The 25,287-nt window shown below is 52.1% G+C and overlaps 2 protein-coding genes across 2 annotated transcripts in view; both read right to left on the bottom strand.

Moving 5' to 3' along the window:
• Positions 1-9,859, bottom strand: part of PFDN1 (prefoldin subunit 1) — a gene marked incomplete at its 5' end in the record, with an annotated part of 29,542 nt that extends 19,683 nt beyond the window's left edge. Inside the window, 2 exons of the mRNA XM_080353102.1 lie at positions 9,419-9,585; positions 9,767-9,859. Of these exons, the coding sequence (XP_080209228.1) occupies positions 9,419-9,585; positions 9,767-9,859 (260 nt within the window). The remainder of the gene's footprint in view (positions 1-9,418; positions 9,586-9,766) is intronic.
• A 6,849-nt stretch (positions 9,860-16,708) lies between these two features.
• On the bottom strand, positions 16,709-22,213 carry HBEGF (heparin binding EGF like growth factor; the record flags this gene model as incomplete). The annotated part of the gene is made up of 5 exons (XM_080353400.1): positions 16,709-16,781; positions 16,891-17,046; positions 19,061-19,238; positions 21,651-21,821; positions 22,171-22,213. 5 exons carry the CDS (start codon positions 22,211-22,213, stop codon positions 16,709-16,711), a joined length of 621 nt encoding a protein of 206 aa, XP_080209526.1.
• Positions 22,214-25,287: the final 3,074 nt, after the last annotated feature.

Here is a 25,287-nt window from a genome sequence, read left to right as displayed (position 1 = left end):
ACTTGTGCCTGCCTTCTCTCACCGGAGTGTCACAGGGCACGCTAATAGATCTGTCAAACACAACACCTACACTGTCAAACGTGAAACAATTCAGAAACATGTTCAGCACCACAGTGGCAATTACAAAGCTTAGTAACAATCACCTCTTCGCACAGGAACTTCTTCACTGTTCTTAAATAACACCAGAAATATCTGGATCAGAATGGACAAGTTCACCACATCTCAAGTGGCCACCTGTTTCAAAGGGAATGGCTAGACTGCCCAGCTCAACAGAACAGGATTTGCCCTATTCAGGATATTTCGCATTTTTTCCAGTGTTCATAGGCAGAGGTAAAAACTCAAAACAAAGCAAATAAAACTAGAAAGGAAAGCTCCAGAGGAGTGGGGTCCTCAAGGACAGCAACGTTCAGTCAAACCTGGGCTGCCAATGAGAGCAGCTCTATAACAGTAGAGTGTCTGCGAATCGGCTGTACCTACACGCTTCAGTTTCTCGGTGACTACTGGTTGTGAAGTGTAATATGAGGAACAAAAATAGAGCACAAGGGAACTGAAAGAGAAACCTCGCTCTAAATATTCCCACTTGTTTCTATTTTCCTCCTGCTGCTATCTCCACATTGGGATTTTGTTTCCCTAAGGCAGAGAAAGTGATTTATATACTCTCTCTGAGAGCCGTTGCTTGTTTTCTTGTGAAGGGATCTCTTACCCCTTCCCAATTGGAAATTTCTAGATATGGTGCCTGTTTGTTCAGTGTTTAGACAGCACTCCCTTATGCCCTGGTCTTGAGGCTGTAGTCAGGCTGGTGGGCAATGCCATCAGCTTCATCATCTGTCTGCTCCCTCGTGTCACACCGACACACCCACCAAGTGATGTTCGTACACTGTAAATAATTCCATAACTCAGACTGTTTCAACCAAAATGTCCTGTTTACTTGACTTTAAGACGTAATATTAGATACTGAAAGACTCATCTCTTAATGAATGAGGTTATGGAGATGTTTGTTCAGCACACGCCACTCTTCGTTATGACATACAAGTCATTAAAGTTATTAAAGGTGGAGTACCAGCGATGCTCATAGTTCAGGTTTTCCCTTAAGAACCCCTATTTTCAATTACTTGCAATTGAAGCCAACTTCAGCCTTTATGTCTGAAGCTTTCAGTGTCAGGTATCTGTCCCAGACACAAACGCTCTCTCCTCTTCCCCGGCTGGTCAGCGAACATGGCTCAGGTGTTTCTCCAGCACAGCTTGTACTATAGTGTTCAGACCAGCAGGGAAGGACTGGCACAGCAGGGACTCCCTCCTGCCAGGCTGCAAACAGCTCTTTCCACTTGGGCTCATGTTAATTGCTGCAAGAATCTCTCTAAAAAAATGAAGATACTGAAAAGAAGCCTAACAACTTTGTACAATGCCATAACATTATCATGTTTACTGTATTTCTAAAAAAACTTACATGCTGTGCTATAATTCATCACAGTCATGTACATGGAATATCCCGTTCCTTGAAACCAAGCGTTTTCATTACACTACTCCATGAGAAAAGTTGGGCTAAGCCCAGTCATGCCCTTATCTATTTAAAGACACTTTTTAATTCTCAACTTGCACTGCTGTTCAAGCTCTGAGCATACTCAGGAGGGGATTACTGCATTTTAAGTACTGTTCAAAGCCAATGGAAGAGAGGCTTCACACGATCTGATCCCAAGAAATCTAGCTTGATTGACCAGGACCCGGCTGTGCACAACTCGGAGCACCCAGGACTCCCCTGGGCTCTGCTTATGCTTCTGTAAATTATTCCCTATGCAGTTCATAACAAGCACTGCTTATGCCCCAGCAAATTCCAGTTTTAACCATCCTAGATGAATTACCCAGGTCCAAACAAGCCAAAGAAGCAACATTAAAAAGAAAACAACCAAAAGTAAAATCATGCCTAACTATAGTTTCTGCTGTCACCCTTCACGTCTAAGGGTTTCACATTTTTCAGTCTGATTTTGAATTTCCCATTCAACAGATCATATACTCTAACTAGAGCTTGTTCAGAAACAGATGGAGTTGGAACAGATGAGCTGAAGCTTCTCCTATGTTTGCGTTTATTTTAGTGGTCAGGCTTTAATTGGGTCACTCTCGATATAGCTAAACCTAACTTCCCCCCACCAAAGCAGCACATGCTTTAAAGCAAAACAAATCCTGCAGCTTATATTGGGAGGATTATATATGAATACATTCCAGGAGCAGCAGTTTATAGTTCACATGTGGATATACAGCAGGAGCTGTTTGGGAAGGAGAGATGGCTTGAGCAGAACCTGCGCAAACTCAGCCTGGTGGCACCCGAGGAGCAGCACTGGAACCCGTCCAAACCCAGCCTGACACAGGCCACAACAAGGGTAACTTTTACTCCGATGAACATTTGTAAGCCATAAACCTATTTACTTTAAGAAGCTAAAGGAAGAGAACAAAAAGCGCCGCAGCAACTCGGCACTTCAGGCCATGTTTACATCGAGTTTTCACTTTTTTTTTTGGATCTGTCAATAGCTGCAGAATATTACACGACCTCAAGCCAAGATAGTAACACATCTTGCAAACAGCAGTTTCTGCATTGCCAGACACTTAACTAGATGTTAGATTTATACCATTGTTCATGCTTGCTTCTTTAAAAAAGAAAGCAGGAATATACTTCTAAGCGTGCACTAAATATAGCACAACTCAAAATAAGAAAATAGTGCTGTGGTCCGCTTTTAAAGATCATCACATCATCAATTCCTTTTGAAGGCTCAAGCAAAATAAATGGAATTTTCTTTTTTTAAAAAGAAAAAAGGAAAGCAAATGCCTCCTCTCTACCATACAGGAATTAATAACATTTGAGATTGAAACCAGGCGGGAAAAACAGCGCAAACACGATTGCAGTTCACGGAGGTGAAATCTTCCTTCCATAGTTTTTCCTCCCTGTATCCCTGGTTTAGTGGTTTTATCTTCTAATTGTGCTTTCATGCTGTTTTTCAGTATGTAGCAATGAGGACCTGTAGCTTGTTTAAGCAAAGACGACTTGAATGACCACAGCATGTCTACTAGAACATGCACTTCAAATCCATTTTTTGCAGTCTAGGTTGTACCACATTTGAAATTTGCAAGCAGCGGAAAAGGGAAACAATTTTTCTGATAATGGGAAATCAAGGTCCATTTCTAAAGTCTCCTGTATTTTTAAAAGTTCTTCACATATTCCTAAGGAAGAGCATTAAAAAAGAAGCCACAAAACCACCACAACACCAAATGAACACGCATCTAGAAAAACGCAAACGAGCAAAATGTTGGTGGGAACACCCTGGTCAATCAATCCTAAAGAAATTTCTACTTTTAAAAAGTTGGGGTGGCTTTTTTTTCTATTGGTAAATCTTCTGTGATGAGAAAAGTGAACTTTGCAGTAGGAAATGAAGTGACATGCAGACACTGCTATATTCTGACAAGCAAATTTATGTTCACTCTACACCAAGAACCTATACAGGAAAAGTGGCAAAATCAGGATACACCTCTTTTGAAAAGCAAAACCATCCACGGTTGCAAGAAAACAAATGCTTCATGCCTTGCCCAGGAAGAAACCTTCGAACTGCTAAGTGAGAAGGGAGACCCAACGTTCGACCTGTGGTTTGTTCAATAGCGCAGCCTCAACTTCTGCACATGGCAACTCCTTCTACAACAAAGCATCAAAGCAAGCAACACAGCAAACATCACTGAAGTGGATGTACAGATAAGCGATTCAAAGTAATTCAAGCATAACCCTAATAAAGAGATATTTCTGAAGGCCAGAGTTAGATTAGCTAGCGCTAGAACAATCCTGCTGTTGTTTCCTAATCAGTAAGAACAAACTTTAGAATCAGCATTTGTGGACAGAAGAGGCTGGATGTTGTTTTGGAAAATCGTTTCTTCTCAAAAAGTCTGATTATTTTATTATTTTTTTTTAAACTGTCTGAAACATTCTGTTAGTTCAGCAAATGGTTTTGGAGAAAACAAAAATAAAAATTCAAGACAGCAGTTGTTGCATTCCTGAGTTCAGCACTTTGCTATTTTACACAAATTTAATACAGAGGCATGAGAACCAATCTCATCCCACAGGATTAGCTTTCTCATATTTTCTTTCAGTGTTTTAATGTAGGGGTCAGGAATTAAGCTCTCCTCCTTTCAGGCTTCAACCAGGCAGAGGTTAGAGGATGCTCAGACCTAGATTTCTAATTTGTATTAAGACAATTCCACATAAAGTTTATCTATTACATTGACATACGCATATCAGAGCGGAGATGGACTGTAGGCACCTCCACCCCATAGCTGGGGTCCCTGAGCATTGGGGACCTTGTCACCCTGGCCAGACACCCCTGGACTCCACAACAAGAAGTTCTTTGCTTCTTCTTCAGAATATCAGAGTGACATTTTAACTGTCTGGAGAACTTCAGAAACGTTCCATAATTTCTTTGCAAAGTCATTTGGCACAGCAAGCCACAAAAGCAGGCGCAGTTCAAGCTCCCTAAAACATTTAGTACTTGTCTAGCATGTATCCAAAGATAACTCTGTACCATTGAAGAAACAGGTTGCATTCGAAATAGATCGCAGATTTCCTCTTTCTGGGGGTAGGGACAAAATGACGGTGCTCTCCTACGGCCCTCGCTCCCCACACCAGCCTGACCTCCACACTGCTGCCCTGCAACTGCGAAACTTCTTGAAGGTTCTGGCATTCATGTGCAAGCACGTTGCACGATCAAATAGCCTTTTCCAGCAACAACAGCCTGCACGAGCAGTTTGTCTCCGTTCTGACCCTCACCTTCTCTGTTTAGATTTCATCACCTTTACACTTCCTCAGGTAGCTCCTTCCTCTGTGCAGGGAAAAAGTCAGGGATCCAGATGAATGGAACAGATTTGTTTGAATGTCATGTTCCTAGTCCCAACAAAAAAAATGTTCCTAAAGAGTTAAACACCTGCAGGCAAGGGAGACAAGCATTAAATAAAAGCTCTATTGCTTATCTTCTATTACAATGCACATGGACTAAGTGGAAGAACTATAACCAAGAGGTTTATTCCAAGTAGGGCTAAATAAAACACCTATTTTTTTAAATTAGCTATTTTTGTTATTGGAAGACCCCTTTTTCTGCTGCTTATACATTTGACAAACACTGACTTATCAGATGTGTCCATTCTATACCAGTTCTCCGTCTAAAAGTGTTTTTTTAACGAAATGCAGCTGTTTCCTAGAACTGACACACATCTTGCATGCAAGCCATGGAAATTTTCTCTGAAGTTTCAGCATCTCATGGAGAAATTATGTAGAGCAGCAGAGCTATAACAGGACCAAGATATTCAAGAGATGACAAACGAGCAGCCCAAGGCAGCAAGAATATAATCAAGAACCAAGTGGGGGAAGGGCAGGGGGAATGTGTTTGAGAAATCAGAAGATGTCGAGTTGGAAAGGAGCCTGTGCTCAAGACAACAAGCTCTGTTTCTGACCTGGAACAGAATCCCGGAGTCCAGACTCCCAGGATATGACAAGCAAGAGCTGCCCTTTACTTCATTGCTCACATCAAAGGCACCTGTACAGACCAACTCCTGCATCCCCCATGCATGCACCACTTTGATTTTTGCTTTCTGTGACAGCTCTCTAAAAAGATCTTGCAAACTTTTACAGGTTCACTCACACATAATCCTGTGAAGAACATTGTTCAGGCTTTATTTCAGAAAAATCTGAAATAAAAACTGGCTGGGTGATAGAAACCCTTACGGCTTACGCACATGTATCATGCCACACAACCTCTGGTTCCCCATGCACCATCTACCAGCAACCCTGTCTTGTTCAACATAGAGCACAAACAGTGGTCAAGTAGCTGGACACAAATTGTTTTCTTCACAGTTCAGTGCCTGATTGTACTTACTAGACACACCAGACTTACTGTGGAAAATAAAATCTTCCTGGTTTCGATAGCTATAGAGGAGCTTCAAGTTTATGAACTCTGTACTGACCAGAGGCTGAGAGCAACATGCTCGTCTGTGGCATTTATTTAAGTTTTGCAGCACCTGTCAGCTCCTCAGCAGCTGGGCTCCAGCACCCAGCTCCACACAAAGCCTTACCCAAGGAGACTGGTGAGAGAGAAGCCACTCGGATTTCACAGACCAGCCTATAGTTAGTAACTGAACCATAAAGATTAAGCCTTGCGTGTCCTTCAGTTCTTTGTGAGCTTTTTGAAATGCGAGCGGGAAGCACAGTACAGCCACTCTGTTCTGAAATGATGCGTGCTGGTAGAATCCAACACCAACCTCACACACACACACAAAGTCAAAATGCAGCTACTGCAGCTGTATTGAGGGATGTGTGGTAGCAATTGCTGGATTCAGGAGTTCAGGAAAGAGCTCGCAATAAATTTATGAGGTCTCATTTTCAAACAAAATCAAGAATCACAGTAAAAGTGGTAATGTGTTTAAATCCCAGGAACATCTCATTTGTGGATGGTCCAGCCACCAAAAATCTGAACCGCTCTTAAAAAAAACAAAAGTCAAAATCATGTTATTACAGCTGTGCCCATAAAATACTATACTTGCACAAAGTCATTTTAGAGTGACAGCTGTAATAACACACTATACTTGCAGAAAACCCTGAACATACATTTGTGCTACAGCATTTGCTTGATTTTTACTATCTTGTATTTTTGTGAGTGTTCTACTATATGGTGTAGAAGTAAACTCATGATAAAGCAACATCAAACCAAAACTAACCATGTATTTTGGCACGGCATGAAAAACTGCAGTGCTCTCCTCACTGTGCCTAGCATAAGTGCCAGACATTTTCCGTCTGTAAATAGGGATCTTGTCCAGGTTACGGGTTAAAAGAATGTAAAGGGAAAGGTCTGAAATATTCAGACAGAATTCTGAAGCTTAAACTTTTAGCATAGTTCTCAAAGAAATATGATGATATCAGTTCACAAATAGCTTAAGCAGAAGTCCAGCATAGTGGGAGTTGTCTCAGGCTACGTAACATGCCTTTCAAAAGAGTATGAAGTAACAGAATTGAAATGTATTTGGCAAGACGCCACCACTCAGATGATATCCCAGCCTCATGGATATGTACAGTACGCAGCAGTCCATCATCTCGTACTATGTGGCACTGACATTTCTTCTGTCAAACCAAAAATAGCTACAGCAAAAGTAAACTGAGCCCCACATGTGGAGGCTAGTAAGGGCCTCTGCATGTTATACACACTCCAATATATTTTAAAAAAATAGAAATAAAAAAGAGATCAAATAGAGGAACTACAAAGGGACTTTTGCATTTACCAGCAGTGCAGGGAAAACCTCTCAGAAAGGAAGAAAGCTCAAGATACGGCTTCAGAGAACAAAAACCACACAACTGCTTTCCAAGTAGTACAGAAGCAAGTACAGAACAAGGCAGACTTCCTCCCAGGATACAGCACATCACCACAGTTCCTCAAGCCTTCAAATTCCACGAAGACTTGGAGTATCTTATCCTACAGAAGTGTACACACTAGTCTCCTGCACATACACCAAACCACCAAAGCTAAAGAGGAAAAAAAACACAAACAAAAAACCAAACAAACCCACACAATAACAACACACAGAGAAACACACAGGAATGGAAGCACAAAACTTATTTCAAAGAATTTAGCTATTCAAGCGAGCTGTCAGATGAGACTGATAATCAGAGTTAACACTGACGCAGACATCCACCCTTTATGGATAACTGAAACCCTCTAGAGCTCCAACATTTGCCTGCTAGACTATGCAAAAGAAATGGAGCCATTATAAGTATCCCTTTGGTGGCTGAACTCCCACGTCTGTGCAAGCCAATGAGGCCAACAATTAATAAAATCTGCAATTCCACTTCACAGAACATGGCTCATATGTCCAGAAGAACCATTAACAACCAACCACCTCCTTTGGTCTCTAGTGGAACACAAGATGCCAGACTGCCCTTGGATTTTAACTCCTGTTCAAGGACTGCTTTAGCCTGCTTTGCTAAAAGCCCAGACTTCAGCAATAAACTCTCTCCTAGGGGTTGACGTGGGCTTCAGGAAGAACCTCACGTCCTTGGTGCATGTTCTCCACACTAGGGAGTGACAAAGATCACACCAGAGCATTACTGCCCGTTGGCAAGGCAGCCTCCAGCCCCAAGGCAAGAATGGGCAGAGCTCACAGAAACATCATTATCAAGCTAAGGCAGCAGAAAAAAAATAAATTTAAAAAAATGAATGAGTAGTATTCAGAAGAAGAGCACTCAACCTATATTTGCATAGTGACTGGTACAACAAAGCCCATGAACAGTTCAGTGTTCAGATATTATCATAATGTAAATATTTTTCTGATGGCGCCTCTGCGGCCCCTGAGGAATGAGAGCTGCCTGCCGTGCCTGAGCTCCCCAGCTGGTCACGGAAAGGTGAGCCAACGGAGACTCCCCAGAAGACTGTTACTCCTGCGGCTGCTGCACACAGAGAAAGTGTAAATGGTTTAGACACAAATAAGTGTCTCTTACTTCTAAATGGGAGGCAGAAGCAGAAAGCAGGACAATGCATTTCAGCCAGCGCCAAAACAACATCTGCTACCCTATAAAGAAGCATTCTGTGTGTCTCCTAACTGTTCCAAACAAAAGTGTTCACTACACCTACAGCTGCTCAGCTCAAATCAGTCTCCTCTTGCAAGGGACCAAAATCACTCTCCTTTTAAGGTACCAGTCACTATTATATCCACAGAAACCAAATATTTCATTTGCCTACATGGAAAAGTTTATCTACTGGGAGCCAAGAAGAGGACTATCATGCTGAATACATCCACTAGCCTGGGTATAACTTCATCTGAAAACTCGCAGCAAAGGGCAAACTACGCACCATTCCTGGCTTCCCGGTCCTGCCGCCTTCCTGCTACTCACTCTGAAGATTGCAAGGTCTGATGGATCAGGATACTTGCAGCCTGACCTGCCCTACTGCTCGACTCTGTGATCATCCACTTCAACACGGAGAAGGTGGGTAAACAGGTCAGTACAAACACCCCTTTAGCAGTAGTCAGAGTGGATTCAGCGTTTCACAACACCACATCCTGAGCTGCGCAGAGTCATCCCTATTACCCAACTCAAGAGACACAAGAGATAAACCATAGTACTCTTGAATTAGAAACACTGAAGTCTAGCATGATATTTACCAAGTGAGCACTCTTCAGATTTGAAACCACTTTGTACAGTCTCCTATCAGGGGCTGAAGTCAAACAGAAGAGCGTTGAGGAAATTAATCACAACACATTTTATTTGCATAGTGACTAGAACAACAAAGCCCATGAACAGTTCAGTGTTTAAATATTATCACTTTGACAGGCACCCAACACATGGAAGCACTTCTACCCGCCTGCAGCTAACCCCCACACACAAACCCCTGTGTCCCCCCGTACTCACATCCTGCCCACGCCCTCGTACATGCGGGTCTCATCCACCAGCATCATGACCTCCGTGTCGGTGAGGTGGGCGTGCTTCTTGGTCTTGCTCAGCTGCTCGATCTGGATGTCGGCCAGCTTCACCTTCTGCTGCGTGTCTATCACCTTGGCCTGCAGCTCGGTGAAGGCCTGCGGGAGAGCGGCGGCCGTGAGGGGCGGCCCTGGCAGCCGGCGGCCCTGCGCTGCTACAGCTGAGCGGCGGGGGCCGAACCGGCTCCGGGCTGCAGGGCGGGAAGGGACCGGGCACACACCCTCCGGGACACGGGGGGACACGGACAGCACACACGATCCGCCCCGGGGGAGCTCGTACCTTCTTCAGCTCCAGATCCACGGGCGCCGCCATCTTGTCCCCGCACGGCGCCTGCGCGCTGAGGCAGCGCCGGTCCCGCCCCCTACTGTGCATGCGCAGGGCCGCCGCGGGGCTGCGCGGGACCGGGTGCTCCCGTTGGCGGGGCCCGCGGGGTCCCTGTCCCGGTGACCTCCGGGAGCCCCGAGCCCGGCGGCACCAGCGGGGGGAGCGCACACCCCTCCCCGCTGGCGGCCTCAGCTCTGCCAGCGCTTGGAGCCCGGCAGCCTCCTCTGTGCCGCCCGCCAGCGCCGACGCGGGGACCCTCGCCCGGCCCCGGGAGCGGCTCCTGGAGCACCCGTCTGGAATCTTGTGTCCGATTGTGGCCCCTCAGTTCCAGCAGGACAGGGAACTGCTGCAGAGAGTCCAGCGCAGCCACCAAGATACTGAAGGGAGTGGAGCATCTCCCGTGTGAGGAAAGGCTGAGGGAGCTGGGGCTCTGGAGCTGGACAAGAGGACACTGAGGGGGGACTCATTCATCGGGATCAATATGGAAAGGGGCAGTGTCAGGAGGATGGAGCCAGGCTCTTCTGGTGACAACCAGTGACAGGACAAGGGGCAATGGGTACAAACTGGAACACAAGAGGTTCCACTTAAGTTTGAGAAGACACTTGTTCGGGGTGAGAGTGTCAGAGCCTGGCCCAGGCTGCCCAGGGGGTTGTGGAGTCTCCTTCTGTGCAGACATTCCAACCCGCCTGGTCACCTTCCTGTGTAACCTCATCTGGGTGTTCCTGCTCCATGGGGGGGTTGCACTGGATGAGCTTTCCAGGGCCCTTCCACCCCTGACATGCTGTGATCTGTGAATGCCCAGGGAGGTTTAAACTGTGCTGTGCTCGCCAGGCAGGGTGGTGAGAGGCTGGGGGTTCCCCCATGGAGGGGCTGGCAGTGCTGCGTCTCCTGCTGCCGCAGCACCTGGCAGCCTCTGCCCACAAATGAACCCCCTTCGCTTCTTCCAGCCCCAGAGCTTCCTTTGGACCTTTCCCAGATGGGCAAGGGGTGAGATTGTTACAAGGCCATCAGATGCCTTTTGGGCGAAGGCAGCGAAGACTGAAGTGTTTGGTGTGCCACTCTGCAGACAGAGTCAGGCAGGGGGAACCTGCTGAAACACTCCTATTAAAAAATGCAGGATCTGACCTTCAGGGACTCTCAGCTCTTGTTGCCACCTGCTCCCAGAGCACAGCTGCACTTTTCAGTGACTTTCCCAGCTCTTTCCAGCCACCCATCCACCATCCCCCCGGCACTGCTACTCACCAGTGCGGAGCTGGAGCTGGGGGGCAGTCCCCACTGCCCGCACCCCCTGCCTGCAAGGGCACCTGTGTGCCAGCGTGAGGCCTCTTGCTCTGTCCCCAGGTGACATGGGGAATTAGTGTCACCTCTCTGTGGTGGCAACGAACCCATGGGAGGTGCCTCATTGTGGCAAAGCTCATCCCAGGCTTGGGGCTCAGGGGCTGGGTGAGGAGCTGGGCAAAGCCACCAACCCCGCTCAGGAAGAAAATCAGCTGAATGGAGCCAGGCACAGGGGTGCCACCGCCCGCTTCCAAAGGTCTCTGTTTTCTGAGCCCCAAAACACAGGGCTCGGTCTCTTTATCTGGGCGCCTTTGGGGTGTCTCTTAGGCCGACTCATGCATTGCTGCCTCCTCCATCCAAACCCTGCTTCAGTGTGGTGACAAAAGGCACTGACGCACGGCTGCCAAGGTGCTGGGGCAGGCAGGGGAGAACTAGTTATTAAATTGACAGATGCAATATATTGCAATTGCAAAATTGCAATATATTGCAATTTTTTGTTACATCCGCACCTGGGATTTTGAAGGTCTCCTGGCTTTGACCCTCACTCCAGAGAAGAGACTGAGAAGAAGGTGCAGGGCTCTCCTTCAGGTACGTGGTCTTTGCCCGCCATGGAACCAAGTGAGCCCAGGTCAGGGGCTGGGGGACACCCCAGGTGTAAGAGTCATAAGATGGTCGTATGATGGTGCAGTATTGGCCTGAAACATCATCGTTAGGAACTGAGAGAACTGACACCGTTAAGATCTTCCCACTAGAGGATCCCAGACCACAACGCAAGACCAGCAGGACTCTACAGGACCAGAGGGGTGCCTTTGGAACTCGTCTGGTGGTAATCAAATCCTCATTTACACCTTTTTCTTTCCCTTTTTCTTTTTCCTTTCTCCTTTTCTCTACTCTCTCTCTATCACGTGCTGCTTTACGGGCAAAATAATAAAGTAACACTGTTTGATTGAATTATAACCCCTTGGCATTTTGGTTGCCTCAATTTTGTGCTTCGAGATCAAGGTAAACGAACTGTCATGAGTCCATCACCAAATAGACACCAGGTGATGGTGTTTATTGGCTGGGTACGTGTTGTGTCATCCGTAGACAAGCCAGGCACAGGCATCAGCAGGATCTGAAGGGAGATGCCAGAGGTCACAGTATGGAGTCAGTGACAGAGGCAGCAAGTGGGCTTGACACAGTGGCAGCCAGCAAACTGGCTGGTGACGCATTTGTGTTCCTGGGTGTGTGCCTGGAGGGGGGTGGAAGGCCAGGCTGCTGGAGGCCACCACCTGCCTTCCCCAGGACCCACTAGTGCCCAGCTTGACCAGCTGCCACAGCGGCCCCCTCCCGTCCAGGGGGGATGGCGGGTTGGGGAACACTGCTTTCCTGGCACCCCATTCCTGCAGGCGCAGTCGGGCGAGCAGCCTGGTTCCCCCCGCAGCGTGTCTGCACCTCAAGTAGGGCAGAGGCTGTGGGACACCTCCTGTTTCGTGGTCACAAGCACAGCTGGACCAGGGAGCTGCCCTGGGGTTCTTCATCCCTGCCTTAGCCAGGGCAAGAGCATCTGTAGGACTGTCAGCCTTTCCCAGCCCAGGGGGGACCGAGGGAGCCAGCCCACAGATCCAGCCAGCCTCCCACTCCCTACGTCTCTAAAATGTTTCCCATCCCTTGGCCTGTTAAGTTACCACCGATGGGCTGCTGGCCTAGAGAGGAGTGAAGTGAACAAGAACACATCCTTGCAGGGAGCGCAGAGGGCAGCTGGGCTCTGGGCAGAAGTCCCAGCTGTCTGCAGAAAAGCCTTCCAGCGGGGCTGCTCCCAGTGCTCGCCAGGGCAGCGCACAGCCCCAGGCGTGCAGAGCTGCCCACCGTGAAAGGCAGAAAGGTGGCAGGGCTGGAGCAGCTCTGGGAAGGGAAACAGCAGCAGCACAGCAAGGCAGGGATGCAACCAGGCAACCTGGAGCTGAAGGGCCTCCTGCACAGCAGCTGCAGGCATTATTTGCTTAACAGACACTGAAAAAGGCCGGAGTTTGGAGTCTCTGATTAAACTGGCACTCCCACAGCATTAAGGTTCAGGTTTGCACAAAGCAGAGCCAGTAACTTGTTTCCCTGGCTCTGGGACTCAGGACACTGAGCTGTTGGGGTGATAACACAGGAGGGTGCCTGTTGTCACCCACTCGCTTCCCATCTGCTGTAGCCATGTACTTTAGCCCTTCTATCTCAGGAAGCACTGGAAAACCAAAGTATTGCTGTGTTCTCCCTTCCCATGGCACCATAAAACATACTGGCTGCATAAGAGGGAGGAACCTACATAAACACTTCATAAGCAACCCCTCCTGCAGTGAGCATGAAGCTTAGTTCATACTTTACCAGAGCTAAATTTTGGCTAAATTAAGCCAAAAAACTCTGCAGGCTACTCACTGCCTGGCTTCAGTGCACACTGCAGGAACAGGAATGGAAAGCATTAGCTTAGCACTCCCCTTTGAAAACTGAAGTTTGACATCTGCTGAAGGGAAAGGGGCTGGAGGAAAACAGGTTTCCTGCAGAGGTGAAGCATTTTCTCTCTGCTTCAAGGCTCTCCAGTAGAGCCAGCAACCCACCCTGATCTCAGCTCCCTCTGGGGAAGATCAGGGAAGAGGAAAGAAGGGATTTGTGAGTTATTTTTACTGCAAAGTCAGGAATCAGTCCCAAACCACCATCTGAAACAATGCTCACTGGAGTGGCCGCAGCCTCAGAAGCCTGTAGCCACCTCAGGAACTGCTGGAATCCTCTGCAAGGGAGGTACAAGTCCACCACTTGATTTTTTGTTATCTGGCTTAAAAATCGGGAATCACCCTCATTTGGATTGATCAACGGCCAGAGTAGTTTCATTTATACCAGAGGCAGCTTTGCTTGATGAGCAGACACCCAAACATCACATCCCTCACGAGGTATCATCTGGCAGAGATGCAGATCTCCAAAGCAGCACAGACAGGGCTGGCCTGGCTGCAGGGCGGTGCTGCCACCAGCCCCTTGTACCACATTGCTCTGCCACCCCCCAAGGACAGCACAAGCCAACCCAGCAAACCCAGGATCTCTGCCACTGTCTGCAATGCCCCACCAGCCACGGCACGTTGCTACATGAAGTCCTCAGAGGTCCACAGTATCACAGTATCACAGTATGTTTGGGATTGGAAGGGACCTCAAAAGATCATCCAGTCCAATCCCCCTGCTGGAGCAGGAACGCCCAGGTGAGGTTGCACAGGAACATGTCCAGGTGGGTCTTGAATGTCTCCAGAGAAGGAGACTCCACAACCCCCCTGGGCAGCCTGTTCCAGTGCTCTGTCACCCTTACTGAGAAGAAGTTTTTTCTCAAATTTAAGTGGAACCTCTTGTGTTCCAGCTTGATCCCATTGCCCCTTGTCCTATCATTGTTTGCCAACGAGAAGAGCCTGGCTCCATCCTCATGGCACTCACCCTTTATATATTTATAAACATTAATATGGTCACCCCTCAGTCTCCTCTTCTCCAAACTAAAGAGACCCAGCTCCCTCAGCCTTTCCTCATAAGGGAGGTGCTCCACTCCCTTAATCATCTTGGTTGCCCTACGCTGGACCCTCTCCAGCAGTTCCCTGTCCTTCTTGAACTGAGGGGCCACAACTGGACACAATATTCCAGATGGGGTCTCACCAGGGCAGAGTAGAGGGGAAGGAGGACCTCTCTTGATCTACTAACCACCCCCCTTCTAATACATCCCAGGATGCCATTGGCCTTCCTGGCCACAAGGGCACAGTGCTGGCTCATGGTCATCCTGTTGTCCACCAGGATCCCCAGGTCCCTTTCCCCTACACTGCTCTCTAATATGTAATTTCCCAATCGATACTGGAACCTGGGGTTGTTCCTGCCCAGATGCAGGACTCTACACTTTTCCTTGTTAAATTTCATTAGGTTATTCCCCGCCCAACTCTCCAGCCTGTCTAGGTCTCGCTGGATGGCAGCACAGCCTTCTGGCGTGTCAGCCACTCCTCCCAGCTTAGTGTCATCAGCAACCTCTGTCATTGAATTAACGACCCCAGCGTTTGTAACAAAGTGTTATTTATTAGAATATGACATTGCACTTAAAAAATAAGGGAGGTCTGACCCTGTCATCTTGACTTAACGTGAAGGATGCAGAGCCAGACCTGCAATAAATATAAATACTATGTACAGTTTATCTAAAATAAATATATAATTTAAAATGAAAAATATCTTGTTAAATAGCTGTTACCCTCCCACCCCTCCTGCGCCTAAGAAAGCCCCGAGCCCGGTCTCCTCGCCTATCACAGTTTGTTCCTCGGCATGCACTGCAGTGGACAGAGAGCTGCTGAAGAGCCTCTTCTGAGGCTCCTCCATCCCGGAGATGGCCATGAAGTTCCCTGCAGTGATGCCGCTGCCTGACCAGCGCCAGGCTGGTTCTGTCCTCCTGCTCCAGCAAGTTCCTGCCACTGTGAGCTCCCAGAGACAGCGCTGGCTCCACGGCTCTCGCCTCTTCCAGGAGGTAGAAGTGTGCTAGTGCCAAGCCCTGCAAGACAGCGCCAGAAGAACTCACAACAGGGCCCTGGGCCACTCCACTCGCAGAGCCGTTCCTGCGTGGCAGGGCCAAGGTGCCCATCCCATTCCATTCAACCCAGCCCAGCAGGACAACCAACCCTCGTGGCCACTGAAGCCCCAGCAGCACCAGCCACTGCCGGGCTGGACCCTGGAGGCTGGGGCAGCCATGGGTAAGCATTCCCCACACAGCACCAGCAGCTTCCCTCCCAGGGACCGCAGCACTTTTTCCCCTGGACACATCCACCCCAATAATCCCCAGCACAGAGTGGACAGCGATGAAAAACCTTGTGCTGAATCACCCTCCCCAAAATTCAACTCCTACAAACAGCTAAAAATCCCACCCCCAACACTATTACTAATGTTACAGAAATTCTTTGAAGGCATTACTTCATCCTTACAAAGAACAAAGAATTTTCTTTTTAAAAGACATCTAATGTGAGGGTTTGGACCAGACCAGAGGAAGTCTGCAAGCTTCCCAGCACCCGGCCACAGCCACCCCTGGGGCAGGGCACACCGCACCACCCAGCCAGAGGAACAGTGCATGGGGCTGGCAGCAAGTTTCCCCCATGCCCAGCTGCAAGGCATTACACTGGTGCAAGTGAAAAGCAGAGTGGGAGTGAAAAGGATGGGGATATATATACACATAGGCAATATCTAAGGAAGGGAAGTGACTCAGAGGGTCAGAGAGAGAGCAGAATGAGTGGGAAAAAGAAAACAAACAGAAGCGGCTTCTCCACTTTGAAACATCCCCAAAGCACACGGCAATGGGGCAAAGCAGGGACTTAAGGTTAGAAAGGAGGAGGTGGTGGTGGTTGGGGATGTCAAGGGACACGGGCTTGAGCAGGAAGGGAGGAAAGAGGGCTGGGGCTGCACAGGTCAGCCCAGGCTCTTGGTCCAAATCCAATGAGTTGATTCTCCAGGCCCAAACTGCCTTCAACTCCTGCCTGGCCCTGGCACAGGACCCACACACCAGTCCCAGCCAGCATGAACAAGCAGAGCCCCCAGCTGCCCACCAGCCCCACTGCTGCCCCATGCCCAGCCAGGGACTCACCTCACCAGCACCCGGCATCTTCAGTGATTCACAGTGATGCCCAGCTTGATTTTCTCTTCATTTTCTACATCGTAGACACCCCTCTTGTGACACCTGTGAGGCCAAGCAAAGAGATGTTCACAGCACGAAGTCCCTGCCACCCTCCCCTGCACATGGTGTTTCCAGGGACAAGGACCTGACAACTCAGCCCTGTTGCACTCACCTGAGCATCAGCAGGGCTGCGATGATGATGAGACACAGGGAGGACAGGATGACAGCAACGACAGCCAGTGCCGTGGTGTGGTCATATGCGCTGGGAGGATGCTCCACAGGCAGGGAGAGACCGTGGCATCTCTCTCCATGATATCCTGGCTGGCATCTGGGCAAGACAAAAAGTCTTAAAGGTTGGTGGTCACCAAGCACAGAAAGTCATTGAGTCCCTCAGACCTTCATGGAAAGGAGCTGCCTCTTTGCTCAGCCTTAGCCAGCAACCTGCCCATTCCCATTGGTCCCCCTCACCTGACCTGGGAGGTTTGGTGTCACCATCACCTCCCTAGTACTGGTAAATTAAGTTCCTCCTGCCCCAAGCACCAAGCGAACACTCCTAGAGATAGTGAGCTCTCCCCAGCAGAAGGCACAGGGTCTGTGCTCTTCCTAGTCATCACCAGGCTGCCCAGACCACCTCTGGAAGTGGGACATCCCACACAAGGGAGCAGAAAGGCAGCTGGACCAGAGCTCAGCCCTTCCCTCGGAGCAGGACGTCTCTGCACACCCTGCCAGCCAGAGAGGTGCCACCTCGCTGTAGACTGGGGAGGTTACTCACATCACAGAAATAACGCTCTGCAACAGAGCTGAGAGGCTGCCAACCCTTCCTGTGAGTCAAAGCACACTGATGCAGCCAGATATATATATATATATATACCTATTTCCAGCGCCACTGGCCCTCAAGCTTATCTCCAAGACACGGTCTCAACCCAGTCCTCCTGCCTAGCTCCCAACAATGCCACATGCCAGTGTCACCTCCCAGCCACAAGCAGCAAGGCTGGGCACAAGGCAGAGGTGCAGGACTCAGCCTAGCAGCATCCTCACCCCATTCCACATCCCAAGTACCAGCCCAAGGAAGTGATCCAGGAGACCCTGTGACATGGGCAGCCAGTCACTGAGAGCAGCTACAACCAAGTGACACCAGCCAACACAAGTCCTTGTTATCAGAGGGGACCGGGGGAGATAGCTACTGTTCCTAAAAACCATGATGGCTCTGGGCAGATGTCACCCAGGGATAGGCCACCTGGATGGAGAGGTGCTTGCCCGTGTCCCAGGTCCTCACCCAGCCCCAGGGATTTGGGGAGGACAGGAGGCTGGGCAGGGGACACGGGGCTGTCCCAGTCCCAGGCAGGGCTGCTGCACCCCACATCGCACTGGGCCACCAGCTCCACCAACAGAGATCTCCTCCTGCTGGCAGTCCCGAGCCCCCTGCGCAAGGGCCCAACTTCGAGACAGCTTCCAGGCACAGAGAAACTAAGCGGTTCAAGGAGCTATGCGGAGCCTGATCCCTGCGGATTGCAGGGCATGAGATCTTGTGGGCACTATAAGCCAGGGAGCTATTATCTTCCCCAGGCTTCAGGCACGGGGCTGGGTGGCTCAGAGGATTGATAGCAAAGAACAAAGCCTCTTATATATCTGCCAGCTCAACCCCTGCCCACGTCAGCAGGGATCAAATGTGCACCCCTGGGTATTTCCTGTGGTAGCAGTGCTGGATCCAGGTGCCCCGGCAGCAGGCAAACCCTTTCTCCTCTGCTTGCCTCGGCTCGCCTCTGGTCTGTAACTGCACCCTGGCGGGTGGCAGAGCGGGATATGCACTGCCCTGTATTTCACTAGGGCCAAGGGATGGCTTGGACATGGCTTTGGCAGACTGTCCCCAAAGGCCAGTCCTCCCTGCCGGTGCCGTGGCAGAGATGCTCTCCTGCCCGCAGCAGTACATCCCCACAGCTGCGGGAGCCCCAAGCTCTCAGCCAAGGCTGGCAGCAGCCAGGGGGACACAGCGCTGCAGAGCCAGGATGGGTCTCGCCAACCAGACCCGCAAAAGACCTTGGCTGCGAGACCCCAGCCCCTGCTCACCACCCTCCAAACCCCACCACCGCCACGACTTCAGGCAGCAGCTCAGCCAGAGCGCACTGCACCGGCAGGGAATGCTGGGTCTAAGTCCATGACAATCTTTGTTGGGGGTTGGACATTGCTCAAGAAGCACAGGGGAGAGGCCAAGTCAGAGCCATCCCAGCACGGACGGGGACATGCACTAAAAATATCTCCTCTGCTCTTCCTCTGCACAGCACGGAGAATTGAAGGAACCATGACTAAGGCTCCCCCGGCACAGGCACACGCCAGCAACTCACATGCAGGAGGGAGCTCCCAGCTCTCGGATGTATTTGCATTCGCCGTGAATACAGAAATCCTTGTACTTCCGCAGGCACGGGTCTCTCTTCTTCCCCAGGCCTTTGCCTTTTCTTCTTTTATTCCCATTCCCTTTCTTCTTGGGAGTTACCAAGCCTTGAGGCTTTGACAGGAAAGCAACTGCAAAACAATTTAGGAAGAAGAAAATGGGTCAGATCATTTCCGCGTGTCAGCTGAAGAGAAGGCAGAGCAGCAGACGCTGGCACTGGCACTCCCGCAGCCCTTTGTGCCGCGATCTGCCCCAAGCAGAGGACTTTTTCCTTTTCTCTTTTCAGCTTCTCACAAATATCATGGCCTTTCCAATTCATAAGAACAATTCTCAAGGAAAGAAAGGAACCAGGGTGGAGGGGAAACAGAGCTTTATGCATCTCAAATGTTGCTATTATATGCACCAGTTTCCACTGAACACAGAAAACTGTTAATTGCCCCTTTATCTGGCCTTTTTTTTCCCCCTGATGAGTGCAGTCTTTTGTAAGACCCTATTCATGGCTCTGATGGACTCTCCTTCCTATGGATACAAGGACACTTTGCACACCCGGAGCAGGATTAAGAGAGCAAGCCTGGCTTAATTTTTGGTTTTGCAGAGCCAAAGAGATGGCAAGGGCCGCATTCCCATGAATTACAAAGGTATGTATTTAATTGCAGTGCAGAGACCCATGGCTTTTGGCACAAAGCCAGCTCCCAGCTGGGTTGGTGGGAACTGGAGCACTGAGCTCCTCCCTTGGAGACAGACTGAAACCAGCAACATTATTTGAATAGTTTAAAGACGTGCTGATAGCCCAAAAATCAGCCTCCAGCTTGATCTCGCAAGGTACTGAGATGCTAGAGAGTGCTCACTGCTCCGAGAGGGACCTTTCGGCTGTCCCGGAACCACAGCGCTTAATCACTCCAGTGAGCCCGGAGAAATATGAACTAAGCCCTGTGCTGCTCAGGAAGGAGAGGATGGCCAAGTCTAACCTGGCAAGTTGCAACCTGCCTAAACTTCCTGACGTAACCAAGCCCATCTCCTCCTCCCCGGCGAGCACCTCTTGTGCTGCATCATGCTGGTTGCACACCTGGCAAAGTTATTTCATGATTTCGACATCATTCACGCTGGAGAAAACTGATACTCCAGGAAATTCTGCAGCTCGGAGAAACTCCCGGATCCATGTGAGGCGCAGGGCTCTGTCCCCTCCCCTGCGGGTTATCTCCCAGCCACAGCCAGTGGCCACACAGTGGTGCTGACCCTGCCAAGCCACCTCCACTGTCACCACTACTCCTCCCCAGGGCTCCATCCCTTAGAACAGACAGAAAATCTGGAAGATCTTGCTGGTAGGAAAACTGGTCCAGCCCAGGTGGGCAGGGGATGCTCAGATACCCTGGGGGCTGTGGCACAGAGGAAGGTGCCTCCAACACAAAAGGCAGATTTTTTTCTGACCATAGCTCAGCTCAAGATATCAAGAAAGTGCTCCAAGAGGCCTCAGTAACCAAATATCCCCCATCCCCACAAACAAAGGTCAGCCCATGCCTGCCAGAACACTTGCTCTAGGACAGGGTGCCCTCCTTACAGGGATGCACAGAGGAGCAAGCTGGAGCATCTCCCTCCCAGCAGGAGGAATAACAGTGTTTCCCGGGGGCTGCGTGCCCTTGAATGCAAGGGGGTCAGCCTGGTGTTGCAAGTTCCTTGTCACAGTCTGATGGCACAGCCAGAAGCAAAGAAAAACATGGAAAAAAAAGAGTGTGAACTGTACAGGGTAGAGTGTGCTCCTCCTGCTGCCAGATTACTGATCTCAGCACATCACGTGCAAAGCACAGGTACAGGTCACGCTCCTCAACCTGCAATGGGCCCCTTGTCCCACCCTCATGAGAGTCCCCAGGACAGTCCCTGGTCCCAAGCTGGGGGAAAAGAGCCAAGCATGAGTGCCCAGCAAGCCTAACAAATCAACAGTGTCCCCAACGCCCCCATAGCAGGGACTGCCGGCTGACTAACCCTGCCTAGGCATGAGGAGCAGCCATGTGTGGGCAGCGGGTGAGTCACAGCGATCCCCTTGCCGGCGGCCACCCAACCATGGCCACCACCCGGAATGCACTACCGTCCCACGGGCTGGGCTGTGCACCTGCGGGCAGGGGCTGCCGTGCCGCTCAGAAAGGCTCTGCCTTCCACCTGGCCAAGGAATAGGGGGCCCGGGAACTCGGGACACCCGTGCCAGGGACTTCAGGGACACAGCCCCTGGCACGAGGTGAGGAGCTACCAAAGCCCATTTGCTCTGTGCTAGTGCTCCACGGGCTGGCCCCACTCAGGGCTTCTGCCATGGGCGCTCCGTACCCGGCGACTGGGGAGTCCCTCGTAACTCCCTCGGAGCGGGAGTCGGAGCTGCGGGCAGCGAACCCGCGGCGCTGAGCCGAGCCCAGCCTGGCCCCTCCGGCTCCAACCACCGCCAGCCCGCCTCGCCGGACCGCAACGGCCCCACTACCCCGAACCCATCGGAGCCCCCGCCTCGATCCACCCCCAGCCGTCCCAAGCGCCCGGGCGGCGGCTCCCTCCGCCCGTACCTCTCGGCAGCTCGCTGAGGTCGTCCCCCGACGCCGCTCCGCCGCTCTCCTTCTCCTGGCTGCCGCCGAGCAGCGGGGCCGTGGCCGGGACCGGCGCCCCGCCGCCGCCCTTGTGCAGGACCTCGTTGTGCAGCTCGTCCCGATCCAGCCCGCCCGCCGCCGCCGCACACACTTTGGGGAGGGGGGCACAGTCAGATGGGGCGGTTTGACCCTGTCCGGAACCCCCCACAACATGTCCCACCCGGGACCGGAGCCGCCTAGCCTGTGACCGGGACCTCCCCGACGCGTGACAGGGGACCAATTTTTCTGTCCGCCCCCACTCGTGCCCGGGACCCTTCACCCGGAACCCGGGCTGTGCCCGCGCTGTCAGTGCCCAGGGCTGGGACCCTTCACCTAGGACCGCGCCTGCGTTGCCCGGACCACCCCCCGACACGTGTCTGGGACCCCTCACTTGGGGGACACGTTGCTCAGGATCGAGGCCGCACCGCCCGTGCCTGGGACCCCCCTCGAGTGTCCGTACCTGCCGCCAGCAGTGCGTGGATCAGCACCGCCCGTCCGTCCATGACCCGCGGGCACACGCGTCCCAGCCGCTGCCAAGACCCCGCTCCGCTCAACCCCGCACCGGCAACCGCTCTCCAGCGGCGCGGCCCCGCGGCGGGTAGAAGGCGACGGGGCGGGACGGGGCGGGTCTTCCTCGCCGTCCCGCCCCCGGGAAGGGTTTCTCCGGCCGCCGTGGGGGGGTCCCGCCGGCCGGAGCCAGCTGGGGCAGGGGGAAAGGGGCCGTGGCGCGGAGGGCACCCGTCGGTCCGGGGCTGCCGAGGCTGGGCGGGCTCATCAACGGCGCACCGGTACCACCCCCCTTTCTCCAGCCCCGGGCACCCAGCGCTGTGGGCCTGGGCGGCGTGGGGAGCCCAGGGGAGCTCATTGTTTCTTTAGGGCTGCGGTAAAGCTGTGGAGGGAAGGAGATGGCTCAGGAAAGCAGAAAGGAAACTATATTGACTGGTCTCAGGCAGGGGCAGAAGAGGGGGCGCCACAGTGGGCACCGTGGGATGCTGCTGGAGGGCATCTGCTGGCTGCTGGGACTAGTGCCAAACGTGGCCTGGGAGGTTTTGGGAGGAGCAAGCGCACCCCACCAGAAGAGCATCAGGCAAGAGGCAGGACCTCATGGTTCAGAGCTAAAACCTCCTCCTGGCCTTGGTGATAGGGTGGCACCCTAATAGAGGACAGGCTTCCAGCCACTTGCCACCCTGTACTGGTGATGGGAGAGGGGTGACAGTGGCAGCTTGAGATGGTGGCAGAGACCCATTTTGTCCTCAAGTTCACATTTGAGCCCTGAGGGAGAGCCTGATCAATTGAGTCACAGCTTCAGCTTGAAATCCCCTCCTAGTTGGCTACTGTCCTTGTCTCCTCCATCCTAGCCTTTTGTGACCATTGTGTCTGGGGATTACCATCACTTCTGGGTCCCCTTCACCACTCTGAGGACTGCTTGTTGTGTTTGGCCTTGTCCTCAGCCCAGGTGATGGCCCAGAAAATGCTGCTGACACCAGCACCGGGCGAGCCCAGAGTCTTGTCCCAGCTCACGCTCCGGCTGCAGGACATTGCTGGTTCCTCGAGGTCCTGAGCCACCAGCCTCGCTGCCATTTTGGGTTCAGCAAGGCGTGATTAAATATTCCTGCCATTGTTGTCAGCGTCTCCAAGGAATACTACCGGATTTGGCAACCCCCCCTGCTCACACCCTCCTTCTTGCTCAGACTTGACTTTTGCAATTGTTTGCTGGATGTTTTTCCTTCCGCCTCCTCTGGCCGTCAGAAGCCTGAAAACCTTTGGCAGCAGAGCCAGGAGGGTCAGTGGTGGCCTGGCCAAAGGGCTGTGTTCGTGGGGAGCCCCACATGGTGGCTCCCCAGAAGGCCCTTCCATGGGGATAGGGTTTTCCTCCCTGCCAGTTCACCAGGACATCCCCGAGGCTGGGTGTGCGCGGGCAGCGTGCGCAGGCAGTGTTTGCTGGCTGACCTGCACCTCGAGAGAGGGAGGCATTGGCTCACGTCAGCTGCCGGGGAGGCTGCCGGCACATAAGGCTGGCAGTAGGCAAGGGCAGGGGGGCTGCAGGCTGCCTTCCTGCCTGCCTCCCTGCCTCTGCCTTGCTGCCTTCTGCTGCCTGTTCCCCTTTGCCTGCCTTGACCCCAGCCTGCAGTCTCAGCCCCAACCTGTCCCCATGCTCCACCCTCCCTCCACCACCTTGTCCGCAGCTCATACCTCTCCTGGAGGATCTGGGGGTCTCTAGAGGGCCGGCGCCTAAGCCAAACCCAGTGCCACACGGCACGGGGATACCTCAGCACCCCAGGGTGCCCTGGCGTGGCTTCACCCCCACTGTGCCGCAGGCTGCTGCCTTCACCCCTCCTGCCTACACTGCAGGGGGCAGAATGAGGCCAATGCCATTGGGCAGCTGATGATATTGGAGAGAAGCTGGTTGTGTGGCTGGAAGGAGCCCTGGGAGTCAACCATGGCGCAAGGGTTGGACATGGAGGAGGTTCGCTTGTACTTAGGAATAGTGGTGTTGATGGGGAGGGGTGTCCCCCACTGCCTTCCCTAGGGCTGGATCCAGCACCAGCAACTCCTCAGCCTCAGCTCCCAGCCCATTTGCTGTGAGACAGGTACTAGCACCCTGGGGACCAGCATGTGCCCACCCACACCCCCCCAAAACATGACTTTGGCTGTAGTGGTGCCTGGCCCCATGCCAGGCTGCTCCTGGGGCTCAGTCCTGCCCAGATCTGGTAGGTTCCAGCACAACCCGCCCATGCTGGCTGTGTGTTTGTGTTGCCTGCCGCCGTGTTTGCACTGCACACAACCTGGCTGTTTGTTTGCACAGAGCCAAGGGAGCCAAGCCCGGTGACAGCGACAGCAGGCATGCTGCAGGCAGAGCAGGCACAGGGCATCGCTCTCCACTGGCAGCACCTTGCTGGCCATTGCATCTCCCCGTGCCTGGCAGGGTGATGAGGCTGTGCCCGCATCCTTCCTTCCCGCATGCTCTGCAACATCCGCTCGCCCGCCGCAGCCCACGCGGTTGCCCTCCACACGCCAGGGTGGCTGCGGCCCCGACGCACTCCTGGTCCTTGCCATGGGTCCCACCACCAGCAGCCCCCTCTTGCCCCACTCTGGATTTCCTCAGCAGTGACACATCCTTCCCCACCACATGTCCCCACATCCTCTTTCTCGGGAAGAGCTGCCAAGTGCTGTCCCTCCTGCCATGGGCACATACACGCTGGCGCAGGCACCAACGCTGCCACTGGCTATCCAGTATTGGCCTTGCCATCCCCTCACTGAAGCCTTGTGGGGTGCAGGAGGACTTGAGGAGACCCTGAGCCCCAGAGTGCAAGTGCAGCTTTTCCATGTGAGCCAGTAGAAGGAGGCAGGGGGGTCCCCAAGTTGGCAGCTGGGGATGGTAGGAGCCAGCCACACTGGGACCCGCCGGGCTGACCTGTGTTTTGGGATCGTTGTTTTGGGCTTGGCTCCCATGTATTTCTTTGTGGCCAGTTTAAACTGGTTGGCAGCTTTTATAAGTTGTGGGATGAGTGGGATTCTGTGAGTGCGGGCAGCTCCAGAAGGGAGCCCACACCTGTGGCTGCTGGAGCTGTTGGCC

Source organism: Nesoenas mayeri (assembly GCF_963082525.1).
Source record: "Nesoenas mayeri genome assembly, chromosome: 14".
NCBI lineage: Eukaryota > Metazoa > Chordata > Aves > Columbiformes > Columbidae > Nesoenas > Nesoenas mayeri.
This window is presented reverse-complemented; position numbering and strand designations above follow the sequence as displayed.